This window comes from Euphorbia lathyris, chromosome 7 (assembly GCF_963576675.1).
Source record: "Euphorbia lathyris chromosome 7, ddEupLath1.1, whole genome shotgun sequence".
NCBI classification, from domain to species: Eukaryota; Viridiplantae; Streptophyta; class Magnoliopsida; order Malpighiales; family Euphorbiaceae; genus Euphorbia; species Euphorbia lathyris.
The window spans coordinates 87,426,885-87,442,873 of record NC_088916.1 but is presented as its reverse complement, the minus strand read 5'-3'; the positions used below and the strand labels follow the sequence as shown (position 1 = coordinate 87,442,873).

The 15,989-nt window shown below is 33.5% G+C and overlaps 1 protein-coding gene across 5 annotated transcripts; it reads right to left on the bottom strand.

Moving 5' to 3' along the window:
* Positions 1–1,206: 1,206 nt before the first annotated feature.
* Positions 1,207–13,932, bottom strand: LOC136200754 (uncharacterized). Of its 5 annotated transcripts, none has more exons than XM_065991182.1 (7): positions 4,248–6,572; positions 4,098–4,164; positions 2,955–3,123; positions 2,501–2,767; positions 2,189–2,388; positions 1,989–2,106; positions 1,207–1,827 (listed from the first exon to the last, which is right to left on the bottom strand). In XM_065991182.1, the coding sequence occupies exons 1-7, from the start codon at positions 4,406–4,408 to the stop codon at positions 1,703–1,705; spliced, it is 1,107 nt and encodes a 368-aa protein (XP_065847254.1). In that variant the 5' UTR covers positions 4,409–6,572; the 3' UTR covers positions 1,207–1,702. The 5 variants fall into 5 exon arrangements, 4 of the variants coding, with proteins under 4 accessions (XP_065847254.1, XP_065847253.1, XP_065847255.1 ...); XM_065991181.1 differs by having other exon boundaries at positions 1,219–1,827; positions 2,483–2,767; positions 4,248–6,564; XM_065991183.1 differs by lacking the exon at positions 4,248–6,572 and adding an exon at positions 13,631–13,932 and having other exon boundaries at positions 1,236–1,827; positions 2,483–2,767.
* Positions 13,933–15,989: the final 2,057 nt, after the last annotated feature.

Below are 15,989 nucleotides of genomic sequence, written 5' to 3'. Positions count from 1 at the left end.
CTCTAGATATCCTTATGATACCCCCTTCGGCTCTATAATTGTATCCTTGTTTATCAAGCGTACCCAAAGAAATTAAATTTCTTTTCAGTTCTGGCACATACCTCACACCGGTCATAATCCTTTCTTGACCATCGAACATCTTCAGCCTAATGGAGCCTTGACCCAGTACCTTGCACAACTTGTTGTTGCCTAGAAGAACCCTCCCACCTTCCTCTTGAAAGTCTTCGAACCATGTCCTATTGGGAGTCATATGGAACGTACATCCGCTGTCCAAGATCCAGTCAGTGTTTGGATCTTTATCAGTGACAGCAAGGACCTCAGCGCTCTCATAACCTTCTTCTACCACAGCGGCTTCGCCTTGATCTTTAGGCTGACCTAGACTCTTATTCCTCTCAGGACAGTTTTTCCTGAAATGTCCTTCCTTATGGCAGTGAAAACACTTGTAGACCTTGCCTTCTTTATTGCTTGAGGATGTAGTTTTGGACTTTTTCCCGTTCTTGTTCTTTGGCTTATGAGAGTCCTTTTTCTCAGACCTTCCACGAACAAACAATCCTTCTGCAGCTTCAGTGTTGGTGTTGGCCTCAATCTGTTTTGACTTTAGCGCCATCAGAACTTCTTCCAGACTTAGTGTTTCTCTAGCGTACTTCATGGTTTCAACAAAATGACTGAAAGACTGGGGTAAAGAATTCAAGATCATTATGGCCTGATCTTCATCTTCAATCTTTACCTCTATGTTCTCTAGGTCAATTATGATCTTAGAGAAATCATCAAGATAGTCTTCAACTGGCTTGTCCTCGTTCATCTTGAAGCCGAAAAGCTTTCCCTTAAGATAAACCCGATTGGTAAGTGTCTTCGTCATGTACAACTGTTCAAGCTTGAGCCAAACCCCAGCAGCTGAGGTTTCCTTCGAAACTTCTCTTAGCACTTTATCGCCAAGATACAGGACGATCGTACTGTAAGCCAATTCAAGAAGATCTTCTTTCTCCTCCTTCGTCATTGTCGCCGGAAATTCCTTCTCGCCCTTCAGAGCCTTCGCAACCTTCATTTGAACCAAGATTGCCTTCATCCTCTGTCTCCATAGAGCAAAATCTCCCTTACCATTGAAACGCTCGATCTCGATCTTTGTAAAACCCATTGCTCTGTTCTTGATTAGTTCTGATACCAATTGTTGAACTACGCTTCGAACGATCAATCAACCACACAGAGAAACAAAGTACACAAAAATCACAGATTGGATCTTGAAACAACAATCAAAAGAATACACACAGAATTTACCCTGGTTCGGCTTAACTGCCTACATCCAGCAACTTCACTAATCAATGGAGATTACAACAAGATTGAAACAGTTTCTCCTTTTCCAGAAACTCTCGTGTTTTCCCAATCCCCAATTCAGATTATCACAGTGTACACTTATGACTTAGTCTAAGAATCTCTCGTATAAAACTACTTCCCAACCCAGACCTTTTATAGCCTTTACAAGATTGTGAAAATACCCAAAATATCCTTACTCAAAATGTACTAACTCAGCAAGACCTACTGACCAGTGGTAACACAGCAAGACCATATTGACCTGTATTATCACCTCAGTACCATGCTGACCACAGCCATGCTGACTTGATAACTCAGCATTCCGACTTCTTGATTTTACTCTTGCTGACGGGTTGACTTACAATTACGCTGACTTGTTGACTCAGCATCATCATCAGCAAGTGATAGAAAACAACGACTTACAGAAACATATGTCAAGTTTCTCTCCTTGTTTGAGAGAACAAATTTTTTTGTTCTTATTACAACCTCTAACTTTTCTCACAATTTTTGGAATATCACCTAGAAAATGAATAAAAAAGAATTAAAAAGAAGAAACAAACTCATACTAAGAATTCAGAATGTTCATGTTTTATTTTCTTAGGAAATTAAGCAAAATAAAACAAGCACAAGAAAGTATACATTTATTGAAATGAAAATATACATCAATTAAAGATGCTTACTCTTAACAAATGTTTGAGATATTGCATACTTTGGATCACCAGATTTTCCATCCTCTGTCATGGGAGTTAGTTTGGCAACAACAAATTGACCAACAGCTTGTAATGGTAATTCAAGCTCCTAAATAAACAATATCATCATCATAAATTAATAATGCAAATATGTCCAACATAATAATTATTGAATAACAAAGAATATTTACCTTCTCTTTGCTAGGTGAGCTGATAGGTGTAAGACCATTCTCAATATCCAAGTTTTTATTCATAGTTATGAAAAATTCGGCAATACTCGCAGTCTCCACCCTGTTACTAATAGCACCATATACCATCACTTTCTGATTTACCTTAAGCTCACCCATTATCTTTACATTTGTCACTATTGGTATGGGTGCAATATCAGAAGCTAATAACATGAAAATTTAGATAAGAGTTAGAGTCAAATAGGATATATAACTAAATGTTAAAATAGATTATCTTTAGCAATAATATGAAAGTACCTAGATTAGGATTGTCACTTGGGAGTTTGTATATTAAACCTCGTGAGTTTATGTCTCTTTTGGCATAAAGATGTATGACTGTAGAACCCGAATAATTTTTGAACATATTTAAGACATCTAAATCATTTTGTACTGGTCTTCCATCATCATCAGCAAATCTCAAGCCAACAGAATAAATATCGACAAATTTTTTGCATATGCTCAAAATGTCCAGGAAACAACATTCTTCGTTGAAACCTTTATCGTGGTATTGTAGATCACCAAAATGCACAATCAAACCAACATCTACAAAGCATTAATTTAATAAAGATAATTATAGTCGAATATAATAACACAAATACAACATTTTACCATCAAATTGCAGATGCAGAGGCAGTATATATTTACAAAAAAAAATCAATTTTGTATAAATAGAAACTATTTTAAAGAAATTATATAAATGGAAAACTACCTTAAAGAAATTGAAAAATACCTTTAAGGTTCTCTTTTCTTGGAGTAACACCCTTCGGAGTGTCTTTAGTACTTTTATCATGAGGTACGCTTGAATGTTGGAAAGCACTCAATACTCGATTTTTGTTCCCCAGTTTGCCTGTCTGGATGAACTTTTTGCGAGTAGGAAGTTGGCTTGATTGCATTTTCACCTCAAATTGAAAAAAAAGGTATATGCAATATTTGTCAATAGAAAACTATAGAACACAAACAAAATGAGCATAAGGAATTAATATTGAACATATTTGAAAGGAAGTGCATGTCTGAGCATTTTACTTATTTAAAGAAGTCAAATAATATAACGACTTCAAACATATGTGATACATCAGAAAATAATAATGAACATATTGAAAAAAAAATCTCAGCTTCAAGATATTATTTACCGCTTTCTTTTCTTTTTAGATTTTGACACATCATAAGTAATTGGTAATGAATCACTTCGTGCCCAATTTTTCCCGTCTGTTGTATTCAATGTAGTGCCACATTGAAACTTGAATGATTCACCCTCTTGATAAGCCTCACCAAAATCATCAAAATTCTCATTGTCATCATCTATTTGAGAAGACATATTGTATGAATCTCGTGGTTGTGTCTTAATAACAACATGCCAATTCTTATTAGCATTATCTATAGCATAAAAGACTTGAGAAGCTTGACTTGCTAGAATAAATGGTTCATTTGTTCTCAAACAACGTTGAGGATTGATACAAATGAATCCAAATTCATCTATTTTTGATCCCCACACATTGTCATGAACGTCAAACCATTTACATTTGAATAGGACAACTCTTTTCTCACCAAGATACTGCAATTCAAGAATCTCAGTTAAAATCCCATAATAATCAATAGGTCCTCCCTCATTTCCAACATCACTGCTCACACACACACCATAATTTTGTGTTCTACGTCGTTTATCACAATCTTCAATGCGAAACCTATACCCATTCACAATATAACCATCAAAGTTTGTAGCATATTGGGATGGACCACGAGATAATGACAACAAATCTCGAATATTGGATTCCTTGCTAGATGCATACATTTTTGCAACCTACAATAAAATTACGTATGAGACATTTAAACGTGGTATATATTTTCTTGATGAAGAGTTTAAAGATATACTCACTGTATCTTTAAACCAATCATTAAAAGATTGTTGTGGATGAGTACTTTCTCGAATCTGGGAATACTCTCTGCAACGAATTTTTAGAAATTATTATTCATAATTATTTAAGAATTTAAAATACAATTATAGCTCTTCAAGATATTGACTTACTCGAGAAAAGGTATGACTTCATCACAATTATTTATGACATATGCATGTGCTTCCACCCATTCATCGCCCATGTTGCGAAAATAAGGAAAATCCACCATCAAAATAATCTGAACAACCATCGCCATTTCTATCTGGTTTATTAAATTTTGTCTCAATACCATTCAAGTACCTTGAGCATAGAGTCATGCACTCTTTTGCAATATACCCATATGCAATTGACCCTTATGGACGAGCCATATTACGAATAAGAAGTTTTAAATCATGTAATGTCCGCTCAATAGGGTACATCCAACGAAATTGTACAGGGCCACATATCAAAGCTTCATTAGCCAAATGAATCGGCAAATGAACCATTATATCGAAAAAGGAAGGAACAAAACATTGTTCCAATTTACATAGAGTTATAGGAATCTGATTGCGAATTTCTTCCAACTCTTCTGCCTTTAATGCCTTAGCACTCAAACTAATAAAGAATAAAGATAGCTCGATAAAGGGGTTCGCAAACATTTTTTGGAAGGAGGCCACGTATTGCAAGAGGAATTAGATGTTGCAACAAAACATGACAATCATGACTCTTCAAACCAGAAATTTTGTGCTCTTTCATGTTCACACTTTGAGAAATGTTAGATGAGAAACCATCAGGGACCTTTAGTTGCTTAAAAAATGAACAAAATGAGTGCTTCTCATCATGAGATAACATGTAAGATGCTATAGGAATCTCAAACTTATCCTCCTTGAGAATCAAATCCAAGTCTGGACGAATGTTCATTGCCTCCAAATCTTTGCGAGATTGCATAGTGTCTTTAGTCTTCCCTTTCACATTCATGTTTGTCCCAACAATATTATCACATATGTTCTTCTCAATGTGCATCACATCCAAATTGTGTCGTAACAAAAGACTACTCCAATATGGAAGTTCAAAGAATATGCTTTTCTTGTTCAAATTATCACCTCTATCTGCATGATAAGGTCTTTACTCAAGATGATTCCCTCAAGGCTAGTAACTTGAGCAATGATATCAATTCTAGAGAGTGATTTCGGTGGCGGCCTCAATTCTTGAGTACCATCAAACTTTTTTTTTTATCTTTTCTCCATCTGTGCTTGCTATCAAGAAATCAGCGATGTCCCATATAACATTGCTTCTTACAATTAGCTAACCTCAAGTAACAAGTGTCTTTGTTACAACAAGGACAAGCCATCTTACCTTTTGTACTCCAACGAGACAAATTTGCATATGCAGGAAAGTCATTGATAGTCCATAACAAGGATGCATGTAACATAAAGTTTTGTCTTGTCGACACATCGAATGTTGCAACTCCTACTTCCCACAAATCTTTTAATTCTTCGACTAAAGGTTGGAGATAGACATCAATTGCATCTCTTGGACCATCAGGACCCGGTATAAGGGTAGAAAGGATAAAGTTAGGTTCTTTCATGCACATCCATGGTGGCAAATTGTATGGAATTAATATGACTGGCCAAATACTATATGAAGTTTTAGAATGATTAAATGGCTGAAAACCATCACTAGCAAGGCCAAGTCTTACATTACGAGGATCAGAGGAAAAGTTTTTATGAACATCATCAAAGGTCTTCCAAGCGGGGGAATCAGCAGAGTGTCTCATAACTCCATCATCTACTCTACCTTCCTTATGCCATCGCATCAAAGAAGATGTCTTCTTTGACATAAACAATCTTTGAAGTCTTGGCTTTAAAGGAAAATAACGCATTGTCTTGACTGGTATTTTCTTCCCATTTTTCCGAAGTTTAGTTTCCCCATTACGAATATCATCTTTCCATCTTGAGAGACCACATATTTTGCACCTGTCCAAATTTTCATCTTCTTTCCAATACAACATACAATCTTTGACACATGCATCAATCTTGTCATAAGAGAGACCAATATCTTTTATAATTCTTTTTGCCTCATAATATGATTCTGGCAAAGTAGAACCATTTGGGAGTATTTCTTTTAACACTTGCAATAACATGTCAAATGATTTATTACTCCACCGACCAACACTTTTGATGTATAGTAATTTGACAAGCGCATCCAACTTAGAGGTCTTGCAACCAGGGTAAACTACTGTATCTAAATCTTGTAATAACCTATAAAATTTCTTCGCTTCATCATTGGGTTCCTCTTCATTCAATTCAATATCAGGATATATATCATTTATAATATCTTCAGCCCAATCATCATCATCATCATTATCACTATTGTCACACCCGATCCAAAACGGCATCGGGTATGAACAGAAAACAGGACAACCAACTTCTAATATCCTGAAAGCCGGACCAATTTTTTTTAGATAAAAATTTATTCGGACTACCTAAAATTTTATTTATTATTTGGCTTGGACTTGATAATTCTATCAAGCTTCCTACGTATCCCGAGCATCTTTTAATTTTTAAATCGGGAATCAAAGCCACGTAGTTCTACCTATTTTAGGTAGCTCTCTTAACTCCGGTAGTTCTCTTAACTTATGAACTCATTGTAACTTATTGACACGTTGATTGACATGCTAATAACTTAATTGTATATTTCATTTTATTACTATATATATATATATCACTTTATCAAAACGAATCAAATCGAATAACGTTTTATCAAAACGAATCAAATCGAACAACGTTTTATCAAATCGAATCAAATCGAACAAACCGCTTTAACAAACCAACTCATAATCAAATAAATCGTAAAACATTATAATTCAAATCATCAAACATTATCAAAACGTAATACAAAATTTGCGTGTGTGTCCATCCTCGAATTCCACCCGTGTAGCTTATCATAACATCAATCATATCAATAATCGAGATATCTCATTCATATCTCGCCTTGCCTAACGTTAGGACTACCAGCCGTGCACTCTGGCCATACCGCCCTTAGGTATGGTCTTAAAACTTACAACTCCTAGCCCAGGCAATCCTAGATGGACAAAACCATTTTATCTTTCAAAATATCACAACTCATAAAAATCATATTTGGACTTCAATCCCAAAATAATAACAACAACCGCAATAGTTTCTTCAATTCAAAAACAATTCTTAAGAAATCGTCAAACTCATTTTATCAATCCGATTTTCAAAGTACCACAATAATAATAATTATTCTTCCAATAATCAAAATCCAGAGTATTCAATCGAAATCCAAAGTATATAATATTTTAAACAATTGAATCGAAGTATTCAAAGTAACTCAAATATATTATATAAATAATTTTAAACTAAACACTTTTATCAAACCGTTTATGTTTGTTACCGAAATTGTTACGCGTATCGCTAACTGAGTATCGTTATTTTAGACCGAATATACCATTAGACACATTATATTGTCATAAATCTATTTGAACTAATTTTATATTCAAATTTTTATACAAATTTTATATTCGACTCGATACCGACTTTATTTGGAAAATATCCGTATTAGTCCTTTTATTTTCAACTTATTTTAACTCTAACTGTTAAAGTCGCTTAAAATATTTTACTGATCCAAATATTCTTATTGGATTATTTTCGGTCACTGAGATAGTTAATTCAGACTGATTATACTTTTAAACTCATACCGATTATACTTTTAAACTAGTGACGATGCTAAAATACCGACTTGAATAAATCTAATGGACAACTGTCTAAATTTTACATTTTTATGAGTAATTGATAGACGCTAACTCATTAATCGTAAATCTATTAAATTTGACGGAACTATCGAAACTAAACTTACTCAAAATCATACTTATAACATTGATAAAATAATTTAGATAACAAATACAGCTACCGAAATATCGTCGTCGGTCACTGAAAATTAATCAGTGTAATCCATTGATAGCTGATCGGAAATATCGTCGTCGGTAGCTAATCCAAAATATCGTCGTCAACAACGACCAAAAACGCTTTTCTCCAATTCCTAACAAAAACTCTTTTGTTTTCCTCATTCATCCCCCTTTTTAAGATACCCTCCAATATATATAATTGTGTGTATATTTTTATTTTAATTTCAATTTATGAAACACTTGTCATCACTAAATTCTATATTTTGACACATCATCTATTATTAAAGCATTCTTTTAATATCTAGTTGACACATAGATATAGAAAACCATGTTTTCATATTTAATTGACACATACATATATAAAAGCCATGTTTTTATATTATAATTTAATTAATTGGATGTAGTAAAAAGCTTTGTGCACATTACATCATAACCATATTAATCCATTTACTTTAATATGAATTATTCTTTACTTTTTTTTTATATAGGATAAGTTGAAATTACTTTCAACTATACTTACACGTGTATGTATATTAGTAATTAAAAAATATCAATTTTGGTCCTTGAATTTATAACTTTTTATTACACTTACCCAAAACTTTTTAATTTAAACTTAAAGACATTAAATTAAACCCAATAGTATATTTAAATTTATAAATAATTAACGCTATGTATTTCGAAAAATAAAAATTTTAGACACGGATGTTACAATTATCATCTTCATCATATTCTTCTTCATCAGAATCAAGATCATGTCGTCTTTCACCATGATGATACCAAAAGGTATAGTTTTCCATTATTCCATTTGTTATTAAATGTGTGTGAACCAAGTTTCGAGTTCCAAAATTGGTGTTGTTACACCTAACACATGGACATCGAATTTCGTATGCTTCTCCTGTTTTTTTGAAAGTGTAGTTCAAGAATTCTATAACACCAATATTATACTCTTCACTCAACCGATCTATCTTAGTAAGTCTTATCCATTCTTTATTAGGTGTCATTCTCCTAAAATCATCAAATAAAGAAACACATGAAGAATAGAACATGCAACAACAAAATAATTAATACACTGAAATATAAATGTAATAATAATTATAATAATACACTTAACTCAAACCATTAACCAAATTCATCTAAAAAAGAGTATTATTTTAGTTTCTTAAATTAATTCTTCATGATGAGGGTTTTTGTTGTGACAGTACCAATCCACACACTAAAAAATATAATTTGACAGTTTCATATACTAGACCAAGTTTATTAAAAGCTGAGCCATTGTCTATTTGAGTGACTAAAAAACTCTATGTTTCTACCATATTTCATTGACTAGTTCTATATATATAGAGAGAGAGAGAGAGAGAAAGTTACATGAGTAGAACTGGTCTGCTGTGTTAAGTGTTTTCCTTTGGTGAGCCATATATATATATATATATATATACAATGATGATAGCCTCCAAATTAGATGGCATCATTTTTCACAGCCCAACATTGAGGTCTTATTGTGTCTAAAGCCTCAAATGTATCAGATGGAGAAAGGGTGAATGTGGAGATGAAGAACAATGAAGAAGAAAGTGTTAATGGAAGGAGAGATTTGGTGTTTGTAGCAGCAGCTGCTACTACTATTACTGGATTTTCATTTGGCAAAGTTGCGCTGGCTGAAATTGAGCCGCTGAGAGGGACACCAGAAGCTAAGAGGAAGTAAGTGTTAATGGATGGAGAGGTTTGGTGTTTGTAGCAACTGCTGTTGCTGTTACTACATTTTCATTTGGGGAAGTTGTGATGGCTGAAAATTAGCCGATGAGAGGGACACCAAAAGCTAAGAAGAAGTATGGTCCTATTAGACCTTACAATGCCTACTGCCTACTACTAGTATTTGTCGCAAGTGATACATTTTCACTTCTTTGTATTATTTAGATTGATGTAAAAGTTGTGAACTTTCTTGTATCATTTTCATTGCGGAATTCTTAATTTTCTCTATCTTCATTTCATTCTCTGGTTATTCTTTAACTACTTCACAAATTTAAGTAGATGTTCCTCTCCAATTTAATAATTTGGGGTGTTGGTTTCGTGTACATATTATTGTTGCTACAACTCTTAACTTTAAAACCTCAAATACAGATGCTTTGCTCTATAATTCAATCAAAGGTACAAAATTTAAGATGAAAAGTTCAAATTTTGACAAGTCTCATTTCTGGGGAGGGATCAAAGACTCAATCTAGTTCAGAGATTCATAATAGGTGTTTTGTCACTCCAAACTTTACTTTGGAGGTCAGATCATACAGATTAGATTTATGCTTATTTCGGTTCTTATTCTAGACTTATTCTAGAACTCGATCATGCAGATCCTAATTAACAAGTTGGATTACAATTAGGGAAATTTATCTCCTATCTTATATTAATCAAATCGGATTTTGTAATTAATTACACATTTAATTAGCTAATGCAATACACAAGTTATTTTTCTAGATTCTTTTTTCCTCCTTGAGGTATGTATTTTTATGATTAGTATGGCCAGGTTTAAGGATATTAGTTTGTAGGTTTTTAAGGATGTTTTGAGCTGTTGACTTTGTAGATCTACTACTACTTTAAGGTAAGAATAAGAAGTTGTATGTTTGGATTAATGTGGATTGGATTTTTTATGATATCAGCTAACATAGCACATAACAGGTGATTAGATTTGGGTTCTGCATAACTTTCAAACAATGTTTTCAGAACCTGACTGGATATTAAACTAGATTTATAATTGGGTTATGGATCATTTGGTTCAACCAATTGACTCGGATTGGTCGGACTGGATGACGTAATAATAATTAAATAAATAATATAACATATATTTATATATAATAACTTATTATAATCCAAAAACTTAGCAAAGACAAAACTCATTCTCTGATGTTGCATCAAGATAGTTCAGCTCATAAGGTCTTAACCTTAAATGATTTTCTTCTTTAACTCTTCCTAAGTTCACCTCATCCAAGCTTTTATTTTTTCAATAAAGTCAGCAAATAACTTAGCACATGCAGCAACTAGTTAATTTAGTTAATTAATCAATTAGTTCATAGCAAAATTAGACAATAGCTTGCGGAGAAGAATCAAGAGAGAGAACACGCAAAAGGGAAGCAGCCGAGACTGAGAGAGCAAAGCAGAAGACTAAGAACAGAAGAAAATCGAAGAAGAAGCACGGTTGTTGAGAGTTTTCTAATGACTTTTCAATTTTTTTTTTAATAATTAAAAAAACAGGGTGAATCCGGTTCCCATGTTGACACCAGTTTCAGATGGGTTGTTGCAAATTGAAAAACCCATACTAACCCAAACAGGAAAGCAATCCAATTCCGCTCCAATTCTGACAACATTACTTTCAATCTTTGTTTTCACTATAAATTATTTGAATAAATTATTCCGAACACATTAATTCTTAGTAATTTTGATTAGGAAAAGTCCTATAGCATTACTACATTCTAAAGAAGTGAAAATCCTATCAATAGAAATGACATTTTACATAGGCTATAACTTATATAGAAGCCATAAAATATAATAGGGGTAAGGTATTAAAACAGATTTATGGTTTTTGGAGAAGTATCAATTTAGGCTCCACGTACAAAATAGCACCAATATAGACTTAACATTTTAAAAAAATATCAATTTAGGCCTCGATAACGGAATGAGACATGTCATTGATATTACTCCGTTAAGTTCTATCAATTGTACGTGGAGGGAGAAGTCAGAACTTAATGGAGTAATAGGAATAACGTGTCCAATCCATTATCCGAGGTCTAAATTGTTACTCTTTTAAACTTCAAGCCTATATTGATGCTATTTTGTACGTGGCGCCTAAAATTGATAACCATAAATCTGTTTTGGTACCTTATCCTGGCCAAATAATATATATTCTAATTTGGGTCCATGAACTAATAGGATTAATAAGAAGAGACTTTCTTTCTTTCTAATTCTAAGATCCTAAATAGTGTAATCAGTACCATAAGAGTAAATGCAGTGTCATTTTCATCTATGCTTAAAAGTGAGACCCCAACAAATGAATGATAATTACATTATATACAATTCTTAGTTTCAGAGGAGTAGATGAGGGCGTGCAAGGAGTGCTAACGCACAGGGCCTCAAAATTATAAGGGCCCCAAAATTTAAGATGTGCTTAGTCGAATATAGATATTAGCTTAAAATAATAAAATAATAATATAATGTAATAAGATTTATTTACACTTTTTCATTACATTGAGTACGTATGTGATTTAGATATTCAACCATTCAAAATTTACAACCTTAATACAAAATTCTATTAATTAGTAAGGGTTTAAGAAAAATTTAGCACAGGGGCCCCAAAAAGTTTAAGACGGCCCTGCTTAGTTTCTTATATTTTGTGAAATATTGACATAAGATAGTTGGCACATGTCAAGTTAATATGAAAACTACTTTTTTGGTTGATTTAATTACAAACAGCACTCTTAAATATGGTTGGTAAAACCATTTACTATCATTCTCTGTACCTTTTTCTGTTTTGATTATTATTTAATGTATCTTCAAATTTTTTGTTAAACTACTTATCCATTTGATGTTGTTTCTATATCTGTTACAGGATAGGCATTTTATATCACCATTTACTATCATTCTACCTTAAGGTTTTAATGTGGTGCAAAGGTTACCACTTGAGCTGAAGGTTTAGAGTTTTTCTAGAAAAAAGGTAGGGGAAGGACTCCAAATAATAGATGGCCTTTAGCTGGCCAGGGTGAAGTAGAAAGTTGCACACACTTAGTTATACATTTTAGGCATGTTTTACAATGTCTGAACTGATAAACTGAATAAATAAATTGAATCAGTGACATGAAAATACATTGATGAAAAGTGCTGCTCTACACTTTCGTATAATACCTATATATTGCCTTGTAATATTAACAGAAAATGAAGGATTTTATTGAAAATTGAAGAAATAACAGTTACAGTAATCAAAATGATACTTCTGCAAAACAGAATTACCTAATGAATCAATAATCCATGACAAGTGATAAAAGGACAATTGGACCTATGAGTTGGCTTTTTAATTGCAAAATTTAACATATTCATAGACACAGTAAATTCAGGAAAACAATGCACTAGGAACATATTCGGGTAAGTTGGTCGTGTTGTCCATTATGGTTGTATCCTTTTCCTTGCTTCTATCAATATGGACTTGACAGTGTATCCTCATTTGAACCCCAAACACATAGAAAATGAATTTGTATAATTTTTTAATTCTTTATATTTATAAGTTTTTTTTTTTGTTTTTGCACTCAATTAACTCTGTACCCTCATGTTCACCACATCCCTCATCTCTCTAATCTTAATTCGTACTAGCCCTAAAAAGCTTAACCTTATCAATCTACTTTATGGGTTTCTAATTTCAGAGTTTAAGCAAATAAAAACTGACAGCAATTTCTCTAAAATAAATAAAACCAGTCTTACCAATTTGGGAACAAAATTTCTAAACAAAAAAAAAAGCACAATCAAATTATACAACACTGAAAATTTAACAATTCCACTAAAAAATCAACTTATGTTAAGATGAATTCCACCATTTGACTTTTAATTTTCATAAATTGGAACATTGAACAAACATACCTGAGTTACGGAACAGCTTCAACACTTCAACTTTTTGGTGCTCGTGAAAGTTTTCTGAACTTATCTATACCGAATATAGAGAAAAAAAATGGAATGAATGGAGGTGTGGAGATGGTGTGGGAGACAATGATGCATAACGTGGGGTTTGGGGATTATGCTTGTGAAAGTATCTAGACTGATACAGAATGTAAATGCGATTATGAAACGGTGGAGGCATGGAGATGTTGAGCGTGGCGGCCAGGTTAACATCGTGAGGTTTTGGGGGAAATCGTCTTCTCAAAATATCATTATCCCCAATATTTAGGGATTTGCTCCAGAGTTTGTTTTGTTTTCAATGACCCCACTATATTAATTTGGGTGCTATATCTATTTAATTTAAGTAAAAATAGGATTTCCTACTTAGAGTGGAATTTTTTTTTTACAAAAATTTAGTAAGATTTTAGCGCCAAATTTCTGAAGATTTATTGTGAAGGTAGTATTAATAAATAATGACCGTCTTTTTTCTAGTTAATAAATGATAATATCAATGACGACAGTAATATGTGTTAATAACAACAACTTCAATTTACAGTCGTTAATAATGTAATTTTAAACGAGAGTAATTTTTTACCCACGTAGAAAAGCATTTTTAACGAGAGTATCAGAGGTACCTTCGTTAAATTTGGTCGTTATAGAATGAATTTCTTGTAGTGTATTTCAGCTCCGTTGCTCTCATTATCATCTTCTCTTCTATACTCATCATCGTCACGAAGATCATCATCTCCCCACACCAAGGTTGCCTCTATTTGCTCTTCAAAAAATTCCCCCCAATCCTAACCTTTTTCTTCCTCAAGGATCACGTCTTTAATGACAACAATTCTTTTAGTCTTAGGATCAAATAAACAATATCCTTTCGACTCATCACTCACACCTAATAGAATACATGGAAAGCTTTTATTATCGAGTTTACTTCGCTTTACCTCCGGGATGAGAACATGTGCAACACATCCCCAAACTCTGAAATGATGCACCGAGGGCTTAACTCCACTCCAGGCTTCTTGTGGTGTAACATTCTTAACAACCATAGTAGGACATCTATTCAATACATAGAAAGTCCAGGTGACAGCTTCAGTCCAAAAAGGTTTGGGAACCTTTTTAGCCGTGATCATGCAGCGAACCATGTTCATGATTGTTCTGTTTTTGCGCTCTGCTACTCCGTTTTGATGAGGGGTGTATGTTGTGGTGAGTTGTCTTTTGATTCCTTTTTCACAGAAATTCTTGAAGTTTAGGGAAGTGAACTCTCCCCCTCGATCTGTTCTCAAACATTTTATGAATTCTTCTGTTTCTTTTTCCACCAATTTCTTCCAAATTTTGAAACATTGGAGAGCTTTTGATTTTTCATTAAGCAAATAGGGCCAAGCTTTACGACTGAAGTCATCAATGAAATAGAGAAGGTACCTTTTTCCACTATTGGATATAGGCTCTATGAGACCGCATATGTCTGCATGTACGAGCTCTAGGATTTTGTTTGCACACCATTTACTTTTCTTTGGGATTGGATTTCGATGTTGCTTGCCAATGAAACAGTCCACACATATTATGCTTGACGTCTCCAATTGAGGCAATCCTTTCACCATGTTTTTGCTCTGTAGAGTTTTTAAACCTTTGTGATTTAAATGCCCATATCGCTGGTGCCAGAGATGAGTGAGATCAGATGTCGTATGTAAGCATTCACCAACATTAGAACTTGAAACATCTGTAGGTTGATGAAACAGCACGAACATTCGATTGGTACTCATATTCGTGTGAGTAATTAAGCCCTTGTGAGGATGATAATTGTTGCAGATGCCATTTTTAATCAAGATAGAAAGTCCTCTCTCTTGCAACTGACCCACACTTAATAAGTTGTTTTTCAAATCAGGGACATAATAAACATCTTTTACAGTAAATTTAGTGCCATTGAATACTAGATGGACACTACCTTTTATAGCTACTGGCATTTTAGAATTATTTCCACATCTAACAGAATGTTGTATCCCATCAACCATGTTTGAAAACATACCTCTATCTCCACACATATGATTTGAACAGCCAGAGTCTACGAACCAAGCATGGTTCCTTTTGGCTTCCTTTTCTTTCACATATAACATCAAAACTAACTCCTCGAACTCAGCATAGTTAGCCTCCTTGTCCCATTAAGGACATTCATATTGAAAATGCCCCAAATTATGACATTTGAAACATCGTACAGTGGCTTTTGAGAATGATTGTCTTCCTCTTCCACGTCCTCGACCTTTGTAAGTTCCTCTGCCTCTGTCTCGGCCTCAATTGCTTTCTACTTTGAAAGCTTGATCAATGTCGTTGTTGCTCTTCTCCACCA